The sequence below is a fragment of the Drosophila montana genome, unplaced genomic scaffold, assembly GCF_035044405.1.
Source record: "Drosophila montana isolate Dmon_TW-CO22-7 unplaced genomic scaffold, ASM3504440v1 contig_1964_1, whole genome shotgun sequence".
Classification (NCBI taxonomy): domain Eukaryota; kingdom Metazoa; phylum Arthropoda; class Insecta; order Diptera; family Drosophilidae; genus Drosophila; species Drosophila montana.
The window spans coordinates 287,370-309,042 of record NW_026996881.1 but is presented as its reverse complement, the minus strand read 5'-3'; the positions used below and the strand labels follow the sequence as shown (position 1 = coordinate 309,042).

Sequence of the window (21,673 nt, the reverse complement as noted above, 5' to 3'; positions counted from 1 at the left end):
GCAAATTTGCTGAATAGAACGCGGTTTGCGAGTTTCGGATTGTTTATACAAAATGTACATATACCTAAAACTATTGTTCATATTATTGATAACGTCATTGCAAGTGGTAAACAGCGAGTTACTAAAAAATCCCGTAAGTTTTCCAATTACTTTGAGCATGAACTATGATTGTTAACCAATGAGTTAATATATTTCAGCATTGCGCTGTCTCCAAGAAGTTGGATGAGCAATGCGGGGGCTATTGCTACGGCATAGTCAAGCCGCTTTTGCAATATGCTGCCTCTATTCGGTCGAAAGAAAATCAGTTCAGCGAACTAATTGATAAGATTCAGAACCTTAAAGCAACTATTAAAATGTTAAAGAGCCAAATAGAATTAAGTAATAAACACACAAACAATTGCTTGACCAATAATGAGCTGAAAGACTCAAATGAGGTCCTTGTGGATAAAATTCAATATATGATATTTGCAAAAAATAATAATGAAGCTCAATTAAACACAGAGCTAAGGAACAGAGATTCAGAAATATTGGAACTTAAAGCTCGAGATATAGCGAATTCAGCCAAAATTAAAGAACTAGAAAAGTCACTATTAGAACAGAACACAAAAATCATAGAAAATTTAGATTCAAGCTGCATTGGTAAGCTGACAAATATATATGACATAAAAGTGCCTGGAACGAGCTTCTTTGCCGTGCCCTGTGATTCGAGTCTGGCTGGCTCCGGCTGGATGGTAGTTCAGCGCCGTCAGGATGGGACTGAAAACTTTAATCGCACTTGGGAAGACTATCGGTTGGGGTTCGGAAATTTGCACGCAGAGTTTTTCATAGGACTTGAAAAACTCTATTTATTGACCCAATCGCAGCCACACGAATTGTATATATATCTAAAAGATTTTAATAATCAAGTTCGATATGCGCGGTACAGTAAATTCCTCATTGGTAGGGAGGAGGAAAACTTTAAGTTAAAATCATTGGGAAAGTATTCGGGAAACGCAGACGATGGAATGGCTGGACATATTAATATGGAGTTCTCAACACCTGATAAAGATCACGATACTGGCAGTCAACATTGCGCACAAGAATATAAATCGGGGTGGTGGTTTCATAAATGCTATACCAGGTAACTTATATAAAACATCAAGTAAAATCACTTAAAAGTATTAACTTGTGTGCTAAATGTAGCAATCTAAATGGAGAATACAGGACGACTAGACTTGATCAACTTTATGGCATTGATTGGTTTAAGTGGCACAAGGAATCGCTTAAATTTGTTCAAATGATGATCAGGCCCACAAATAAAAAAGCTTAATTCATTTTACAACTTTCATTTTTATTTGACAAAATTGAAAGTAATTCTGTATTATGTTATGTTATTCTTGCTAAAATTTAAATTCTGAACTCTTTGACAAGGACAACAAGCTAAGTCGATCTGAAGGACATATGAACATAAAATATAAACGAAATCTTATTAAAAGGATGAAGATGAAGATTGGTGACCAACGCACAACCCTATGAAGCTCACTGTAGTTACCTTATGTGGTGTAGGACTACGATAAGACGGGGCTTTTGGAAATTCCACCCGCAAGTATGGAAAAATCGTAAAAAAAATTGTTTGAAACTTTTTTGTTTACCGATCGGCCTCAAGCTAGTTTTTAAAGATATTTTTTCGTGTGTGTTTCTCACTTTTTGCAGAGTACAAGCATGCTCGGCGGAAATGCGATGCACGATTTTTTTTTTAGCAAATTATTAAGTTTTGTCCGATTTGGATCCGTGTTTCGGTACATTTGAAAATACCATCCGAAACTTTGGTCAATTTTCAGAAAGTTTGCAAATAATTTGTTCGGTTTATCGGCTTAAAACTCATTTGCAAAGTTCTTTGATAGAAGTTTTTTGATTCGGTTTTGCAAAACTCACGGCTTGTGGATGAAAAATGCGTGTCAACGAAAGTTTGTTTTTCGGCTTCAAGATTCTCACCACAAGACTTACATACGCGCAAGCTGCTGATTCCAACATTTGTTTCTTTATTTGATGTATTTTAAACATATTTTGAAATAGAAGTGGAGATCAAGATGGTACGGTTAGATTTCAATTATCCCCAGGCGTGTAATTGGTGGAAAGGTAATGTTTAAAATCTGTAGCACAAAACAGGCAAGGCCGGATAATACTCGCTAGTATTTAATACATAAACAAAGGTCGAAAATGAGTTTTTGTATTGATACAAAATGAATATATCACTTATATATTATAGTCATGTTGTTCGGCGGTTATATCCTCTAAATCAACGGTTGGATACATTTTATGTATTTATGGTCAACGCGTTTTCAACATTCTGCTTGCAATTGGCCTCCTTTCCGGTTACGAAAAACAAGGAAAACCGCCTGCCAAATTGGTGATTCATTTTTTTTTGCACCGCACCAATGCAGCTGCCACTTTTTATTATGCTCATCAAAAGTATATAATTCAATTTTTCCAATCGAACAAATCGCTGCACGATGTGAGTAAAAATGATCAAAAAACCGATAAAAAAGATGAAATGAAAATTGCGCATACGTTAAATAAATGGTTGGCCATAAGCGCCCTTTGCCCAAACTCCCACATTACCTCGTAGCCCACGCCCTATCAAAATCAACTCTTCTATAGAATAGAGCTAGAGATGAACAACACTTTTCTGGCACAACATGACACGAACCTTAACTGATAAGCTACTGGCTTTCCAAATGTTCCGAGCCTTTTTATGTCTGAACAAAAATACCTTTTCAAAAACTAAGTTCGATTCATGAAATATGGGTAAAACAACCCAATAAAGTTTACTTCTTTGCTAAAAATTTAATTTTTTCCTTTAAATTTTGAAAGTTTCCGATTTAATTTGCACTAAGCACGGTTCGTAAACCTTTTTTCTATTCTTACCGTTCCTTACCTTTTCATAAATTTCAAAATTTTGTATTTGCACTGTGCACTATATTGATCTCTATCCAAATGGATGTCTTCCACATATGGTTAAATAAATTAAATTTGTTAGCCCCATTCATTCTTATCTTAAGGGCGTGGTGTCCCTCAAATATTTAAAAAAAAATAAGTTCATATATATGCATGTGTACAGATTTATCCTTAAGATCCTAACCGATCTTAGTAGAATTTTCTAGAGTAAATCTAAATATGCCACAGAGTATTCGTATATTCGCAAAAAAGAGAACATAATTAACATACGGCTCAAAATTGTTGTGAGGGTCTCATTATTTTGCGGTATGGAAATGATAACATATACTTAATCTGTGTATACTATACAATGTGTCAGATTTTGTGACTCCAGTTCTTGAAGCATTAGAGATAAGGTACAACAAAAATGATGTCATTTGTATTAATTGCTTGGTTAGTGGGAAAATTATCGATGCTTTTTGGGAAATAGGAGCATCTTCTGCCCTTTCTACCCACTTTGAGAAGGTTCAGAGTATTATAAGATGGAATTCCGTCTACAAAATGGTCCTGTTCAAAACTGGCTTGAAGCCTTGACAGTATTTTAACACATTACAATAGAACTATTTATTGACAGACAAGGGCTTATACATAAGAACATATGGGGTGCATTCATTTAAATTCCTTTATTGTTTTCTAGGCGATACACATTTAATTACAAAATTAGAACATCCACATGGTTTTGAACATCCAATATTATTCAAATCGGATTCAATTATTCCTACATTTAGAAACTTAATATTCGCAGCAAATCCGATCCTTCAACAAGATCCTTTTCTTGTGTTGTGAGTTTTCGTGACACTAAATAGTACACGAAATGTGCCCATCGCTGGCATAGGGAAAATATCCATTGCGTTCCGGAAGCGGTAATAAATCATGTCATTGCATTGTGCGGGTCGCAAGTTCTTGGGTTTGGTTCTGGTTCTGGTTTTGGTTTTGCCTGGCCACAAAAGGAGTTTTGGCAAGTTTTATGCAGTCGATGGCAGCATTTCGATATTTTGGCAGTCGGCATTTATCATACGCAATGTGTGATTGCCACAAGCTGTGGCAGCTGCTGCAGATGCTGCAACTGTTGCAATGGCAGGGTCACGGAGCGTGTCTTTAATTGCTGGCAATTTCCGAATGTTGACATTTATTAAAACAATAAACAAATTTGCACACACATTTTCGGCTATCCAAAAATTTTAGCATTTCATATGAGGCGCCATTTCTCATGCAGCCAAAATTGCCAGAAGCAACAGGAAGAGAGTCACATCTCCCCGTCTCAGGCAACATGGCAACATGATAGAACATAAGCATGAGGCTCACGTACAATACATAAATATTTTAATTCAGCTGCATTTTGTTGATAGTTTTATGTTGCGTCGCTTTTCGGGCTCTTCCCACTTCCTCGGGGCGCAACTGGAAATTTGCCTCAGCTGCTGTCATGCAACTCAGCTCTCTCGTACAAGCTGGATGAAATGTGGGAATGATAAATGCCCATCTTGTATTTCAATTTATTTTACAATTTCCTAAGCTGGCAACAAGAAATGAATACATTTTTGACACTCTCAGCTTGTGAAATATCTGAAATTTATTTAAACGATAAAGTTTATACAAATCATTCAAGATGTTGAATTTAACTACACATTTCATAAAACTATAAATCTAGATAATTCAGCAAAATAATTCATAAATTTAGATTCTCAATGATAAATGGTCGAATAATCAATCAATCATTGCTTCGGTTTTTATACCCTGAACACATTCAAAATTGGTAAAAGGAAAGGTACACTGATTTCTTGGAAATTTATATAACGACCATATTCTACCATATTCTTAATCAGGTCTGCTGGCCGATCTAGTCATGCTTGCCTGTCCATATATATAAGTATACCAACCGCTGAGTGAGCTTGCCATTTTTTAAATGTCTTCTCCATTCTACCTATAATATCGATAAATATCGATTTACAGATTTGGTTTTATAAGCATAGCTAGTAAATTGAAATAGCTAGATGCATTAACCTTGATATGTAGATGCGCGTATAACATACACAGATTAAAGATACTTCCCCGTTACCTCTAAAATTAAACAAATATTTCAAAAAGTATTCAATTGTTTATTTCTCAAATTTGAAATATTTAAGGTACACACCGTAGTTAATCAAGAATCATTTCCCTAACAAAGTGCCGAGGGTACCGACCGAAGCGTATTATCTTAACCTGAATCCTGATGGGATTGGCTTTTATTGATTGATTTAAACTCCATATAAATCAAAAGTACTTTAGCAACTTCAATTGTAAAAACACTCGATCCTTTATTGATAGCAGTCTAAAAACAGAATAGTTCAGTTCGAAAACGTTTACGACACTTAAAACTTTTCGGCCAACAAAAAAAAAGGTTGTTAATGTGCTTAGAGATACGTTCTCCATTCGTTCCATTCGCACATGACCAGAAAAATCTTTCGAACCGATTTCCAATCGACTTTTTAAAGAAAAAAGCTGCCTATAAAAAACTACAATTTTTATGTGCCATGTTCCGTGTTTTTCATAGCGGACTTTTTGGAGTGACACGGAGTATTTTTGGAAATTGCATTTACGCCGTGTGAGCGAGCAGAAGAAGTGAGTAGACGAGGAGAGGGGGAAGCTTGTGAGTGAGTGGGCTGGTTGTGTGTTGCCATATTTTTGCCCCTTTGGGCAATAAAAGCTAAAATGTTTGGCAGCTCAAATGAACGCAGCAAGAAGCGAATGCGGCAAAAGTGGATTACCAACTTCGGCGGCGGCAGCCACTGCAGCTGCAGTTACCACACCCTCTACCCCTGCCCCCTTGGCCGGTGTAGCCACTGGAAAAAGGTGTTACAGTACTGGCTCGCATTTGCTGTTTGCCTGAGCCTTTGAAAGGTGCCTGATTCTGGGCGTGGGCGTTGCATGACCTGAACCGAAGTGAGTGGCCCTCTTTGTCTATTCAATTGAGCTGGTTAACAAGTGCAGCTACAGGCTACGGGAGACCGGCCCACCTATCAGCTCGATATCCGGCTCGAATACCCGCCTGCAGCTAAGTGACTGGCCCCGTTTTATTGGCTTTGAGTTCTGATGCAATAAACTTGCGTAAAAGTGCGCGTCCCGTCAATCGCTGTACGTTTCTGTTTTTGCTTTCGCTATACGGCGGAATGGATGTGGAAGAGTGCTTTTGAACCTTGAGTGGACCTTAAATTTGTCTGGTATATGTTGAATATACTAATATGAAGAAGTTAAATATTTGAAAATATGGACTTAATGGTTTTTTGCTGACACGATATTGTAAGAAAGGACGCCGAGCGCAGTCGATATAAAAATCCTTTCTTTCAAATAAATATATTTCAATTCAAACTCAGCAATTGCAAGCTTCCTAAAGTTGGGAGCGTCAGTACTTTATAAACGCAAACAATACAATGCAATATACGATTTAAGGGTTAAAAGGAAATATTTTATTATGAATATGCAAAGCGAATTGGACTTAAAACTAATGTGATGGAATATACTTATTTACTAGGTGCAGTTTATCCTCGACTCTCTTAACGTTGTGGAAGCAATGCAAATCCTGTTAATCCTCAAATGCAGATATATTCATTGAACATAATGACTTTTTTAGGCTAATCATATAGCATAGCTTCGAAATCCTGTTTAATTTGCTATTTATACGTACAAATACGTGTTTTTCTCGGCCCACCCAATTTCAGTTATGTATTAAAAAATAAATACAATGGAAATTCTGTGCAGTTAGCTTTAATTGTTTGGCATTTTCAATGCCTGAACAGGCCGTAGAATTCCCGTACAATTGCCGTGCATATGCAATCGAGTGCATCCGGCAACAGATGCTGCGGTTGTCATTAAAACGCAGCACAAAAACAAAATGTATTCCGAAAGTATATGTACATACATATATTTCTATTTATATTTATTTATACGTTTACCCGTACAATACATAAATAAGCGAAAACCAAATTTGCGAAATTAATTAAATCGACATAAAGTAACGACGGTTTTGGTTTAACGCTTTGAATGCGGCATTCTGTGCCGCAAATATATTGTGAGTGAGAATTGAAACGCGTGTCCACCGATGCGAATCGCATTTGAGTTGTCGTAATGGGCGAGTTAAATCAAATGACTGACTTTAAGCTGAAACGGCTGACAGGTCGGCGCTTAAAGTGAATGTCCACTGCCCAAATCGATGATTCAAATAATCAATCAAATGATTAACATAGTGAACAACATAATCAAAAATAACACAAACACAAAAATACGGAAGTAGGATTAACACTTATGGCTCAGGCTAAATCAAAATAAAAGTGGTACCTAATGACATTTGCCTAAATGACAGTTTTGAAATTGCATTGACATGGATAAATGTATTTATACCTTTATAGCCCTAAACGGAACGGCCCAACCTCTCAACGATTTGGTAAAAGTGCGTTGAAAAGTCGCGTTCCAAGGAAAAAAGGTTTCTGTTTCTGTTTTTTTTTTTGTGAATCTAGTGGAACATTTGGAAAAGTGAATTGGAACAAATAAACCAGCTTAACAGAATTTTGTGATTTACTCCTCCATGGTTATTTAATCCTTGACCAGAACACGAAAGATAATGTTGTTGATTTACAAACGCAGAACTGTTTGCAACTCGGACTGTCGCTAGTTTCCCTTCTTAAAGCAAATAATTGATGTTCGAAATGTGGCCTGCAACATCTGAAACTGACTTTAAGTCACTTTACTTCACTCTATTGGCAATTAGTATTGCCCAGCTGTGGCTGCCACATTGGAGTCGTGGAAAGAAACGGCAACTCATTAATAACCGTAGCGAGGCAATGCTAATGCAAATGTTCATACATCACTCATACGTCATGTGGGTTAATCCAATCATTATATGGCTGCCAGTGACTGATATCCGAGTTGGCTGAGCAACTGACAGCTTCTCGTCATTTGGAGTTTGTGAAATATCTAATCTATGGCTGAATGATGAGAGTTTCCGGTTTCACCCGCTGGATATCAATCAAAATGATAATACCCTTACTTAAATATGGGACACATTATTAGCTTCAGTCGGAAACAAAAGGGTTATAAAGATAATTCAGCCTAACCTAAGCTAATTTAAAAATTGGCAAACCCCTTCTGAAATAGCAAGAACAAGTACATTAGTTGAACAATTTGCAAAATACTGGAAATTGTCATCAAAATTGAATTACATAAAATTTCTAGTACTTTTGGCAAGCGACATAACGTAAGCTCTGCAAAAGTTATTGCAGCTAAAGTCCGAGGATTTTCTTCTACTGACTTTATTGAAAAATGTCAGAAAATTAATACCTTGTGTGATCGGGAAAGTCTCCTTCTACCTGTTATATTTTCAATAGGTATAGGGTATATTAGAAGACATGGACCCTAACATTAAAACAGAGTAAATTCAAATGTGTGTGGCGGTTCCTTAACTCTCTGCATTTCACAACTGATTCATCTTAAATCATCATCAAATTTATTATCCGAAACTCCTTTCTGAACTTGACAAAACTTATTTGTGTTTCGCATTGTCAAAAATAAATAGGAAATATGAAATTAGTTTAGCATTCAAAAGTTGTTGATTAGATTTCTGGACCTGGGTGCATCCGAAAATATACATGGCCAGGAGACCGCCGCCGATACCTAAAACGCATGAGCGTACGCCCGGACCTGTTGGCCAAGATACAAAAGCTAACAATGAGAAATTCCTGCATGATGTGTTCACCACCACCAACAAATATCGGAAGATGCACGGCTGCCCCGAGTTAAAGATTAACAACGAGCTCAACAAGTATGCTCAGGATTGGGCCAATGTACGGATGGGTTCGCCTTTTATCTAATCGATAGTCTTGACCGATTCCTACTGATCCACAGCACCTGCGTGATAGGAACGCAATGGAGCATCGTCCACAGCCCAAATATGGCGAAAATATATTTCTATCTGGTGGAATGGATGTAACTGGCGATTTGCCCGTGGACATGTGGTACCGCGAGATCAATGCCTTTAACTTTGATAAGCCCGATTTTACGCCCACCTCTGGTCATTTTACACAGTTGATCTGGAAAGCCTGTACGGAGATGGGCTCTGGTGTGGCTCGCAGGTGGATTAGACAAGCTACAGAGACCTTAGTTGCCAATATATTTTATAATTGTTCCTTTTGCAGGGCTGATCGTACCTGGGTGGTTTGCAACTATAATCCACCCGGTAATGTTATGGGGCAGTTTAAGGAGAATGTGCCTAGAAAGCTCTAGTTAATGTACTATAACATCTTCAATAGTTGTATTTCGGGTCCAGAAATTTTTTATTCTTTTTCTCCTGTAGGAAAAACGTAAAATTTTAGAAACCAGTTCTGCATCCCTACAGTACTGTCAAAGTGGCGATTATGATATTTTAGACTATCTGGAGAGTGTACCAAGTACCACAAGTACCAAGCTAAGATATAGTCAAGCTTAATAGATTTGGTTTCTCTGGCTTTCGAATCTAATTGATTTTGGGTTAGTAAAAAAGGTATCGGTAGGAGAACCTACATTCCAAATTTAAAGTCTCTAGATTTTATATTTATAGTCCATAAATCTGATGAGTTCATAAAAACGAAAACAAAAGATCACAATTTGAGAATATAGCCGATTCGAATTAGCCCTTCAATATTTCCAATTCTTTTCTTACTTTTTCGATAAAAATTATAGAAAATTATTTTGAAAATAATTATATTATATAAATAAATAAGGCAAAATAAGTAATCTTATCAAAAGGCAAACCATTTGCGATCTGTTATCGGATTTGATTTCGAATTTCAGATGATATTGCAGCCAACAACAGAGCGACGGAAGAGAAAAGTTCAATAAGCAGTCGAGAAGGGATCCACTGCTGATCCACACTACTCTGCTGGAGTAGTGCTTAAACAATTTCAATAATTTTATGCTGAGAGTGTAAAGAGCAAGACATTCGGAATATGGTAAAAACATGGCGCTTTGAAAGAATCAGATACTTTCGTAGCTTGCATTTCAATCCAAGGATTCAAGGATGGTTGTCGGAAACATTTGAAAATTTCAGCGAATTTGTGACTGAATCCGATGGGAACTGTTGCAAGTAAATGGAATACGATGCTTGGGCCTGAAATGTTTTATTGAATTTTATGCTGCGGTGGTGAAATATAACGCTTCGCTGGCTTTTGGCTCCTGAGCTCAGACCAAATTTAATTTGGCACATTTTTTTGGCGACAATTTTCAAGTCACACGTCATTAATTTTGCATTTTTACCATAAATATCCGGTGCGACGGCTGGGGGCAAAGACAGGAGCTTTGTTACGGGGTTGGGACAGGCAGGGATTGCACGACTGACATGGACATGGACTCCATGAAGGTGTCACGGCAGCCCAGGGCAGAAAATATGACCATACCCTCAGCCATTTTGCCTCCTGTTGACAGTTTTTTGCGTATTTTGTCTGTGTGGGTGTTTTTTTTTTTTATTTTTTTGATTTTATTTTTTGAGGCGCGTCCAAATTAAAAACGGCAAATTTCACCATAAAAATTCATAGTCTACTCTCGGGGCGTTAAATCGTGTGACGCCCACGTTATGATCACATTTCTCTGCTGCTCCTGTTGTTGTTTTTCCTTTCGCGTTTCGCCATATTGCGCCTTTGTTGACTTCCGTTTGCTTTTGTTGTAGCCAGCAGCATTTTTGTGGCATGCTGCCAACCAACTTTGATGCGTTGCCACTGTGTGTTTGTATATATAGTTGTGTGCGTGTGTGTGTGTGTGTGTGTGTTTGTTCGTTCGTTCGTTTGCTTGTCACTTGTTGGCGGTGTGAAATTGAAGCCAGCAGCGGCAACAGTCAACGTAACGAACACCCTCTGAAAGTGGTTTATTGGGTTAGGGTTATGGTTTATGGTTTATGTGGGAGTTTTAAAGCTGTTGCTGCCATTGATGCCCAGCGGAAGAAGATTTTGAGACGCTTTAAAGCAGCGTAATACAGAGCGAGGGTTATTTAACATTGTGAAACATTGTAGGGGTAAATATTTAGTTAAGACATCAAACTAAGTTCCAAAAACAACGGGAGTTCGTGTTCGAGGCTCCGACTAGCTGAACGGATGTATGTTGCATTGCCTTTGCCGAAAGCTGTTATTCCCAGGCCATTCAGATACAAATAATTTTAATATATCTGTCGTATAATTTTAATAACAATAATTTGCATACTTTGGCGGAAAATTCTTAGTTTTTAAGTTGTTTATTAAGACTACAAAACAAACATGCCGTAATCCGCACGATATCCTCTCTCGGGTGCTTAAGACCCGATTCTTTTGAAATTTTTAGGCGTGTACAATCTATATAGTAGCAATAGTTAATTAGAAAGGAAGGGCAAAGATGGCCTCTATATGTAGAATATCAAGTTTATGTATATAAATTGCTATAATGTTATATGTATGCGAGGGTATGAAATCTTTCCTTATTCAAAGTATTCAATTAACAATTTGGTCAAAATTAACGAGCAGTTCCAGCAATGGCAAACATAGCTTGGCTCGTTGGATCTCCAATGAAGTTGTTCAATGTAATTAAGGCTGACGAACCTGACAACCAGGTCAGTCTGCCAATTGGCACTCCTTTGCCCACCTGCGGAACGCTTGCAACCTGCAACTTTTATTCATGCAATGCAAATACGTAAAGAGTCAACGGACGGACGGAGCGGATCCGTTAAGCGAACTATCTGAGCTCAACTGAACTCAGCTGAATATCGCTCGATGCTTTTATGCATTGTAATTTTCGCGTAATTTCGCATGGTAAACGTGAAAATGCTCTGCCATTTTAAAAGCAGCAATAACAACAACAGCAGATCTGCTTACGGCAAAGTCTCATTTATTTTAATGTGTCGACACTGACGACGTGCAAATGGCTGCCAGTTTGCCCTGCGTTTTTCAGCTTTTCCCGCTTTCTTCTGGGTTTTCATTTTAAAATTGCTTGCAGATGCAACTGCAGCTTGTGTGTGTGTGTGTGTGTGTGTGCGTGCGTTGTAATTATTAAGCTGACATCGCAGCTGCCTGCCGCCTGCTGTTGCACTTTTCATTCAATGTCTGTGGGACCCAGCAACAACAGCAACAACAACAGGAACAACGGGAACAACAATAGTCATGGCCATAACAATGCCAATTTTAATGGTCATTGCAATAAGACAATAACCATAAAAAATACGCAGCGACACGGACAACCGCAGCGTGCATAACAACAACTATAACTATATTGTTGGCCATTTATTGGGCTTATGGGGCTCATTAATAATATTCAGAGGCCACCTTTAACACAACTTTGACTTAAGTTGCCCAATGCAATTGAATTAAATTTCAATTTGAGCAACCTGCTTAATACCAAGGCTGCAAACTGGGCTTAAGCCGAACAGGCTTAAGTCTGGAGTTCCAAATATTTTAAAAACAACAATATTTTTGCTTTGAAATTAATAATACATATATAGAAGCTATAAATAAGGATGTGATTGGCCGACTAGGAGATTCATTCAAGGAAGGAGTACCATTAGAGCACTTTTATTTGTTAAAATTGTTAAAATTGTTCTCAATAAAAGACAACAACGAATGTCAAATTTTTGTTTATATCCCGATTATGTACTATCTAGTAAACAAAGGACCAATTTTTGATAAATTTTCATGCGACATTGTCATAAATTTATCTATTTATTTAACTGTTCTTTGGCTATTCAGATAAGCGTTAATGTTGGACATTTGTATTTATCGGTAGTTTTGTTCATGGTCATTGATAAATTTATTATTATTATTTTTATTTTAGCAGTGAAATGTGTTTGAAAATGTTTGAGGGTCGTATAATAAGCTGAAAAAAATGCCTCATGTAAACTATTTTACGTAAAATGTTTAATAGCAGCTGTTATTGAATGAATAATATTATCAAGATATGACCAAGCTTTGTTTTATTGTGCAAGACTTCATAGAAACAATTGATCGAAAATTATGCTCCTGTATAAAAAATTGTTTGGCCCTTACGAATATAACCATGCTACAAATCTTATCAGCTTTGAACTACTGTATCGAGATCAGTTAGATGTATTAGTTAAATGAGAAGAGCTGACTATTTTGTAATAATATATTATCGAATTGGCGAAAGAGCTCCGAAATATGAGTCCTTATTTGAGCGAACACATGTCAAATAATTTAGTGAAAAATCCCAACGCGACAGAAGGCGGAGAAATTTTGCGAAGATTCGTTAACATTAGAGGGAGCTAACCGCAACAATTTGGCCTTCCATGAGCTATAAAACTACTATATATAAGACCCTAAAAGCTACAAATAATTAAAAAAAATTATGTCAGATCCTAAGGGAAGAGAGTTCTACTGCAGACCTTTATATAAATTATAGCCTAATTCTATCAACATATTTTTTAGATCGCCAATTGTTAATTTTCCAGCAAGCAGAAACAGTTGAATGTATATAGATTATAAATCTAAATATCTTAAAGTGCTGAAAATTTATTGGAGCTATGAGGTAGTGTATTAGCGTAACTGAAACTTCTTTGTCAATTTTCTATTGCAATGGCAGTTCAATTAGCCTGGCGTGTTGGTTCGGCAGCGAATAAGCTATAAATATCATGAATAGCCTACACACGCATACTTACACATACACATAGGATCACCTAGAAGGGCATCCTTGCATAAATTTCCATCTGCAGCGGCATGGAAAGTAAAACGAAAATCCGAAAACGAATTTGTGGCACAGTTGAAATCTCTGGGGCAAGGATAACCAACAATAGAAAGGATAGGAACTGCAAGAAAAACTGCCTGCTGCATTAACCCAGCACTGTCTTGGCATTATTTAAAATCACAAACCCTTCAAATTGCATTTTAATAGAATTTATTGCGCCAAACGATTCGAAAAGAAATTCCCACAACAACATCCGCGCGGAGTCAGACCCCTGGCTGGGGTTTCAAATAATTGCCCGCAACTGCAACACTTGACTTTCACGTTGTTGTTCGAGTGCTATAAAATGCTGTGCTCAAGGAGCAGTCACAGCAGCAGCCAAAGGATGTGATAAGAATGGCTTTTCCTTGGCTTCCTTTGTTTTTCGTGCAGCGAAGCGCATCAATTTCAAAGTACAGAAATACAACAAATACAGAAAAAAATATAAAGACAGCCTCGGCAGAACGGGCAATAGTCGGGAAAACAAATTATTACTTGGCTCTGCTCCAAAATGTTTAAATTACAATTTGCACAAAATATATGTTGGAAGCACCCAACCCAGTCAAGTATTTGACTCCGACTGAAAGATGCCTGGAAGAAACCATTTCAGCCCGCCCATGGCGACTGCCCATGGGCATAATTTTTACGGAAATCCACAGCCTTGGGATAGGCTTTGCTCCAGCTAGTTGCTCCCTTAATAAACTGCTCTAGGAATTGGCTTGTCAACTGCTGTTGATCTTTGTTTTTCAGCTTATCAGCATTGCGTATACGCCATATGTGCACTTTCTGTAAGTTTATTTACATTGCACTGGCCGATAACTGAATAAACAATTTTCTGATATCAGGGATATTATGAATTGGTCATTTAATTTAATATGCATTTGCATAATTGTTTAAACTTAAATGCAGTCTGATGTAGAGAAGCATGCGCGGGCAAAAATTTATAAAGCGCAGCTCGGCCCACAAGATATCATTTAATGTCATTAAATTTATCTTTTCATTAAGAATGTTCCTTTATTGCTATTTGACTAACTAATACTTTGAAGAGTTATCAATTATTCGCTTCATTCCAAAATTTACGAATAGGAGTGTCAGCATCTGTTTTTATTACACCACATTTTTCAAAGTTGTGCTTATGATTCTAGGTGAAACATATGTTATATCAAATCGGTTTGACTTAAACCTATTTCCAAATATCTATGTAAATATAACTTTAGACGTGGAGTTAAATATAGGACAGGTATATATATATATGTATTTAACTTACTTAAACTTGATCATATATGTACATATTTACATACATACAAATGCATAAATGAAGTGTTTTGGCTCAATAACAATGCTGCAAGAATACATTAATAGCTGAGGATAACTCAACTAAGAACTAGTACTAATGATGCTCTCGAATCACCCTCAGAGTGCCAGGCTACACTCTCCACACCGCCAACCACCCAGACAACAGCCAACATGGAGGAGCAGCAATATTGATCAGGTCGTCCTTGTCGCACCACCCACTCGAGTCATCCTGCCACTGGCATATGCAAGCTGCTGCTATCCGACTCGGATCCAGCAGAGGCGACTTCAATCTCGCGTCTGTATACTGCCCTCCGGCCTTGAGAGTGACTGAGGCACACTTTCAAGCCCTTTTCGACCAGCTTGGCCCCAAATTCCTGGCAGGAGGAGACTGGAATGCCAAACATCGCTGGTGGGGAAACTACCGCATGTGCTCCCGAGGGAGAACGCTCTTCTCTGCCATTGAGAATGAAGGCGTCGAAGTCATAGCCACTGGAGAGGCAACGTGCTACCCATATAGGGCTACTGCAACACCAAGTGCACTTGACTTCGGGCTCTACAAGGGATTCAGACAGGAACAGCTGCGAATACGAAGCCTCCTTGACCTGACGTCGGATCACCTCCCATTACTGATTGAGCTCGAGGAGACTCCCAAGTGGGAAGTTGGAATCCGCAAAATGCTCCCGCCGCGCTCTAACTTGGAAGTATACCGGGCCTGCCTCGAGGACACATTAGAGCTCAACGTCACCATAAATACGGCAAGTGAACTGGAGAGCTACGTTGACCACCTCACAGCGAAAATTACGGAAGCTGCTAGACGTGCAGCCCCGCAAACCCTGCCTCACACTCGTACCTTCAGAAGGTCCCTACTAAGCCCTGAAGCCAGGAGTCTCCTTGCCGACAAAAGACGTCTAAGGAGGCTGTACATCCGCAACGGAGACCTCTCTACCAAGGCAGAAATGGTAAGCGCGTCCAACCGGCTCAGACGACTGCTGGCTAGGACTCGAACGGAAAATCTAGACAGCTTCCTCGAAGCAACTGGGCATGACGGCAACAGCACCTTTTCAGTGTGGAAGCTCACCAGAAGCATTAAAAGGCAAACAGTTTTTACCTCCCCGATCACGGACCACTCTGGCCTCTGGCTCCGATCGGACGAGGAAAAGGCCAATGCATTTGCTGACTACTTGGAGACAACCTTCAAGCCATTCGACTTCGCAGATGTTGCACAGCGCCGTAAAGTAGCCGAGTCACTGGACGCTCCACTGCAGATGGCTCTCCCGATAAGAAGCATCTCCCCCGCGGAAATCGGGACACAGCTGAAAATGCTTGAGCTAAAGAAGACCCCAGGATGCGACGAAATCGACAACAGAGCAGCTAAGGCTCTCCCACGCAAAGGAGTCATGGCGCTCGCCACAATTTTCAACTCCATGCTCCGCCTTGGCCACTTTCCGAAGCAATGGAAACATGCGAAAATTGTGATGATCGCCAAACCCGGTAAGCCGCTAACTCAACTTGAGTCCTACCTCCCTATAAGCCTTCTGCCGACGCTCTCAAAAGTCTTTGAGCGACTTCTGCTAAGCCGTCTCTTAGAACTCGACGAGGTCACGCGCCTGGTCCCGGATCATCAGTTTGGCTTCAGAAAGTCTCACGGCTGCCCCGAGCAGGTCCACCGGGCAGTAAAACATGTAATAGAAGCTTTTGAGCAGAAGCAATACTGCGTCGGCGTTTTCCTCGATGTCAAACAAGCGTTTGACAAGGTCTGGCACGATGGTCTTCTGTTCAAGATCAAACTGATACTCCCAGCGCCATACTTCAGCATCCTTAGCTCCTTTCTGGCAGGACGCACCTTTAATGTGGCCGTTAAAGACCAAAGGTCGGCAATTAAGGGCATCAGAGCAGGTGTCCCACAAGGCAGCGTCCTCGGTCCGATGCTGTACACGCTGTACACGGCGGACCTGCCCACACAAGGACAAAGCAACGAAGACCTCAGCCCTGCGAGACTGCTGGTGGCAACATATGCGGACGACACTGCCTTCCTAGCCTCCCACAAAAATCTGCAAGCTGCTACAAGTGCAGTGCAGGACTGGCTGCTGCAGATCGAAACCTGGACAGCTATGTGGAACATCGCTATAAACTGTGCCAAGTCCGCCTGCGTCACTTTTACGCTGCGCCCAGACAGCTGCCAGGGGCTACGGTTCGATGGAGGAACCATTGAGCAGACCAACTCTTTCTGCTATTTGGGTGTCCACCTCGATCGAAGGCTCATATGGGGGCCTCACATCGCAGCAACGAGAGCAAAATGCCTGAGAAGACTACAAAAGCTCGATTGGCTACTAAAGCCTCAAAGCAAGCTGCACATATCCACGAAGACACTGCTAATCAAAACGATGGTAACGCCTATCTGGACATATGCGATCCAAGTTTGGGGCACGGCATCAGCACACCAGCTCCGTCGCATAAGAGTGGTCCAAGCCAAGGCAGCACGCAAGGTTGCTGGCCTGCCATGGTACGTAACAACAGACGCCATCGAACGCGATCTCCGCCTAACAAAGGTCGGAGATCAGCTCAACTTCTTCAGCAGCCGATACTCCGACAAATTGGTGCAGCATCCGAACGCGGCCGCAAGGGCCCTGGCAGAGCCCATCAGTGAGAGGCGCCTCCGAAGGCTACACCCCGAAGACCTACCAACGAGGCGCATCACTTAAACATCCCTTTCCCATTATTGTTATATATTTTTAAGTCTGTAATCATCATTTAAGTTATTAAATAATAACTATACAATATACCCTTAACTCCGCTTGGTAGAGATCAGAAGGCACTGATCGATTCCAGCGCAAAATAAAATAAATTAAAAAAAAAAAAAAAAAAAAAAAAAAAGTACTAATGAATGGATAATAGATAAGATAGGCTAGTAATGCAGGTTATATGTGTGCTAATGTTGTCAACGAGTACATTTCTTCACAAGCTGCGGAATGTTCTTGAGTAAAATATAAACTACCATGCTTATTACAAAAAAATTATCTAATTCAATTTTTACTGTAGGTTATTTTTCCTAATGTGTTAATTGCCAAAAAATTAATGCATGAACAAATAAACAATAAGTCAAAAGGCAAAAATTGTGTTATACGAAAGGCGCACAAGACCAAAGGCATAAGATCAAAATAGTTGAAATGCCATTAGCAAAATATGCTGTGAGCTGTGCTAAGGATAACAGCAGGCGCCAACATCAGGGGAATCATCTAGAGCCTCGGACTGAGTTTGACCACAATTGTGTGGTTACGTGATGATGTTTTAGCTGCTGCTGCTCCTACGGCTGTGGGTCGCGATTCTTTAACGCTTAGCTCATAATTTCAGCTGCCCTTTTCTTTGCTCCTACCATTCAAAAAAAAAAAAATAGAAAAAAACTAATGATATGTGTGGTTGGGTTTTTTGCTGACCACAATGAAGGCCTGGCGGCTGCTCGCGCATATTTAAATTAAACTAGTTTTGTTTGTGGTCCTTAAATTTAAATTTGAGCCAGGAGTGGACAACTTCCAGATGACAGGCATTTAAAAATGCATTACGAGCTTTAATTAAAATTCTGTTGAAACGACTTTTTGAAAGTTGGCAAGGACTAAAAACTGAAATTGTCTGCATCTCCTTTGTGCCAACTTTTTGGCAGGGCAATGCCCTCTCATTCATAATTCACCTTTAAAAAATAAAGAAATAAGAAAGCAATATATATAGCGGTTCATGTCCATGACGATAAGTACCATATGTGGCCGTTGGGTGACGTTACCGTTGGCACTTCACACGCATGACTACGTATCCTTTTAATATCCTGTGTGCGCGACGCTTCAAAACTTCCGCTAGCATATAAATAATATGAAATATGAATACAGAATTCCTTGCATATAAATAACTGAATGTTGTAAAGCACTGAAATTACAAAGAGTGGGTGCCATTTACATAAATGCTTCCTTTTTTGCGTGCTCAATAAGGAAAGAGTTATATAACTGACTGGTCAAATTACAGTCCAAATAGTTGTATAAAAATAGTTGTTATTAACCATCCAATCGGATACAAACTCACTTCTAAAGATCTTTGTGCATTGGAGATTTGCTTCGCCCACTCTGAATGGTAAATAGGTAATGATTAATGCATGAATGAGTGTTTAAAATTAAACGGAGAATAGCTACTAAATACTTTTCCAGCGAGTCTTTGAATTGGTCGGCTTCGAGCTCATTTGATCTACATAACGTGGAATTTGAGAATTGGGGTTCAATGAAGTAAGGTTATAAAGCTAGGATATATAAATGGTGTTAATTATTATGATTATTATGTTACTTTTAATTTTAATTTCTATACTAACTTACTGACTACTTTGATATCCAGTTAAGATCTTTTAACATCTATAAAACAGTTGTCGTATTCAAACTTATGTAAGTTTTGTAGATCTTGATTTTGAAATTGAATTACTTCGAGTAAGCCTTATATAATTGAGTGTTTAACACAAGTGAACTCCATTCGGAATAGTTGGTTGTTACAATAACTGCATTGAATAAAATATCAATTACCTTTGCTGACTACTGACTTTCTCAAACTTTAGGCGAAAGAAAACAAATATTTTTTACCAAATATACTAATGATGGGTAAAGTATTTTCTTCTGCCGGTAGAGAATTTGCACTCTATAACCTGAGCGAACTAATTGGCATCGCCCAATACCAGGCAGCTATTATAAACATTATTTTGTATGAAACAAACTGAATTAAAATAGTACCATATAAACAGAGCACAGCATACAATAGAATCGCAATTGCAATTCTATTTATTGAATTCAAAAATAGCACGCTATTGAATGTTTGTGTTATAGAATATTCATATTTTAACAAATAGACAACAGCCTTAAAATTGTGGTTTTAATTGTTGTGCGGTTCCAATTGGAGTTCTTATATATTTGATATTTGATACTTGATCTAAATATACTATACTATAAGCCACAAGTCAAATGTTGTTACTTTAGCTCTTAAGACCAAAGAAATATGCGCAAAAAGCAGGATACCAATGTCGATTTTAATCGATTGTGGGGCAAGTTTTTGATTATTTGAAAAAAAGTAGAAACTGTGCGGGTCATAAAAGGACCTACGTTCCAAGTCTTCAGTGTTAGCTTTCTAGATTGACGCTTTTACCCATGCGGATGGACATACAGTGAGGCTGTCAGACAGACATGGCTTAATCGTTCCGCCTGTTAATGCTGATTTTTATGGGATCGGAGATGTCTCCTTCTGCCTGTTACATAGCACAACAGTACAACAAAATCATACCCCTTTTCCCATTTCAGTTGGTACAGGGTATAATAATTTTTGTTCATATGCGAACACTGTGAATTCGTTTTCAAATGTTGTTGTCTGATGTGCATAATTATTTACAAATATGATGGCAACATTATACATTGCAACAATTCGATGATTAGAATTTGCATAATTTGACCTACTCGTGCTGATGTTAAATGATTTAACATCAACAATAACTCCCCATGCTACTCTCTGTGCGACACCTGCACACAAATTTCAATTAGGAGCATTTGCTTAATTGTGCTAAACATTTCGAGTGTCCGGTCCGAAATTAATTTGTTTGTGTAACAGGACAAACTAACAACAGTTGCTGTCCAACCCCTTCCACCATCCACTCCCACCCAGTTCAACACTCGGCGAGTTCTTGGCCAGGTGCTGTTCAAACAAATTGCGTACGTGTATATGGGTCCTGCTTGGGTCCTTTGCTCCTTTGGTAATTGTAATGCAAGCAAATAAACGAGCAAGTGAAACACGAATATTCATACACGACACAGCCCAACAATGGGTACAGGGAGCTCAGCTTGTGATACAAGGACGCACAGCAGCAGCAACAATATTTGGCAAATTGATGCAGGGATAGGGATAGGGACAAGGAGGTAAAGGGGTGGACTGCGCCACTGCGCAGCAAATGTCACAAATTTCACAATCAACACCAATTTTTAATTTCAATTCTGTTTTTTTGTTTGTTTATTTTTTCCAGCTTGTAACAAGTTAGAATTTATATCCTGCCAACACCTGCTGCCATTCCTTGTCCCCAAGCGCCAATCGAATTATGTTAGCTATGCTTACACCAGGTCCACATACGACATTTGATATTATTTGTGTGCTTGGACTGCAAAAACGGGCTTAATAAAAGTTAATAATACATAACAAACTGTGATTTTTTAAAGAATTGATATTATATTTAATTTACTGAACCATTTTTTATTTTTAGCTGTGACTATATTTCTAATTTCACTTCAATAAGATGTTCATCATTTTACTTGTCTGATCTTGACAACTTTAATATTTTATTTTCCGAATCGCAACAAAAAACTCATTTGGGAAGTTCATCCCGCAAGGTTAAAATGTTTTGTTTACCATCTGATCGGCATAAAAATCATGTTCAAAGATCTTTGAACTTTCTTGCTAGTACATATGTATGTATGTATGTTTAACTTATTAAAATGTGAATTGGAAGTTAAAGGTGAATACAATAATATTCACAATTTTACACAACTCTTAACATATTTTGACCATAGTTGTAGCAAATTGCATTGGCTATCATATCGGGTTTTCACCGTAACAATTCTGAGCGTTTTTCATCAGCGCAATTTTGAGTTGATTCAACGGTCTCTTGCTGTCTGTAAAGTGTCACTTTCAATTGCAGAACACG

The 21,673-nt window shown here is 38.7% G+C and overlaps 2 protein-coding genes across 2 annotated transcripts; both read left to right on the top strand.

Annotated features, from left to right (window-relative positions):
- LOC135426132 (fibrinogen-like protein 1) lies at nt 1-1,321 on the top strand. The gene is made up of 3 exons (XM_064679131.1): nt 1-133; nt 198-1,120; nt 1,183-1,321. The coding sequence occupies exons 1-3, from the start codon at nt 53-55 to the stop codon at nt 1,307-1,309; spliced, it is 1,131 nt and encodes a 376-aa protein (XP_064535201.1). The 5' UTR covers nt 1-52; the 3' UTR covers nt 1,310-1,321.
- A 7,160-nt stretch (nt 1,322-8,481) lies between these two features.
- LOC135426133 (Golgi-associated plant pathogenesis-related protein 1) lies at nt 8,482-9,734 on the top strand. The gene is made up of 4 exons (XM_064679132.1): nt 8,482-8,789; nt 8,851-9,077; nt 9,141-9,233; nt 9,299-9,734. Exons 1-3 carry the CDS (start codon nt 8,595-8,597, stop codon nt 9,226-9,228), a joined length of 510 nt encoding a protein of 169 aa, XP_064535202.1. The 5' UTR covers nt 8,482-8,594; the 3' UTR covers nt 9,229-9,233; nt 9,299-9,734.
- The last annotated feature ends 11,939 nt before the right edge of the window (nt 9,735-21,673 follow it).

Excerpts from the sequence above, each read along its gene's own strand:
- LOC135426132 (XM_064679131.1), top strand. The coding sequence starts at position 53 with ATGTACATATACCTAAAACTATTGTTCATATTATTGATAACGTCATTG. Across the intron at positions 134-197 it reads GCGAGTTACTAAAAAATCCC|CATTGCGCTGTCTCCAAGAA; the intron begins GTAAGTTTTCCA and ends AATATATTTCAG. Across the intron at positions 1,121-1,182 it reads TTTCATAAATGCTATACCAG|CAATCTAAATGGAGAATACA; the intron begins GTAACTTATATA and ends TGCTAAATGTAG.
- LOC135426133 (XM_064679132.1), top strand. The coding sequence starts at position 8,595 with ATGGCCAGGAGACCGCCGCCGATACCTAAAACGCATGAGCGTACGCCC. Across the intron at positions 8,790-8,850 it reads ATGCTCAGGATTGGGCCAAT|CACCTGCGTGATAGGAACGC; the intron begins GTACGGATGGGT and ends ACTGATCCACAG. Across the intron at positions 9,078-9,140 it reads GGCTCTGGTGTGGCTCGCAG|GGCTGATCGTACCTGGGTGG; the intron begins GTGGATTAGACA and ends TTCCTTTTGCAG.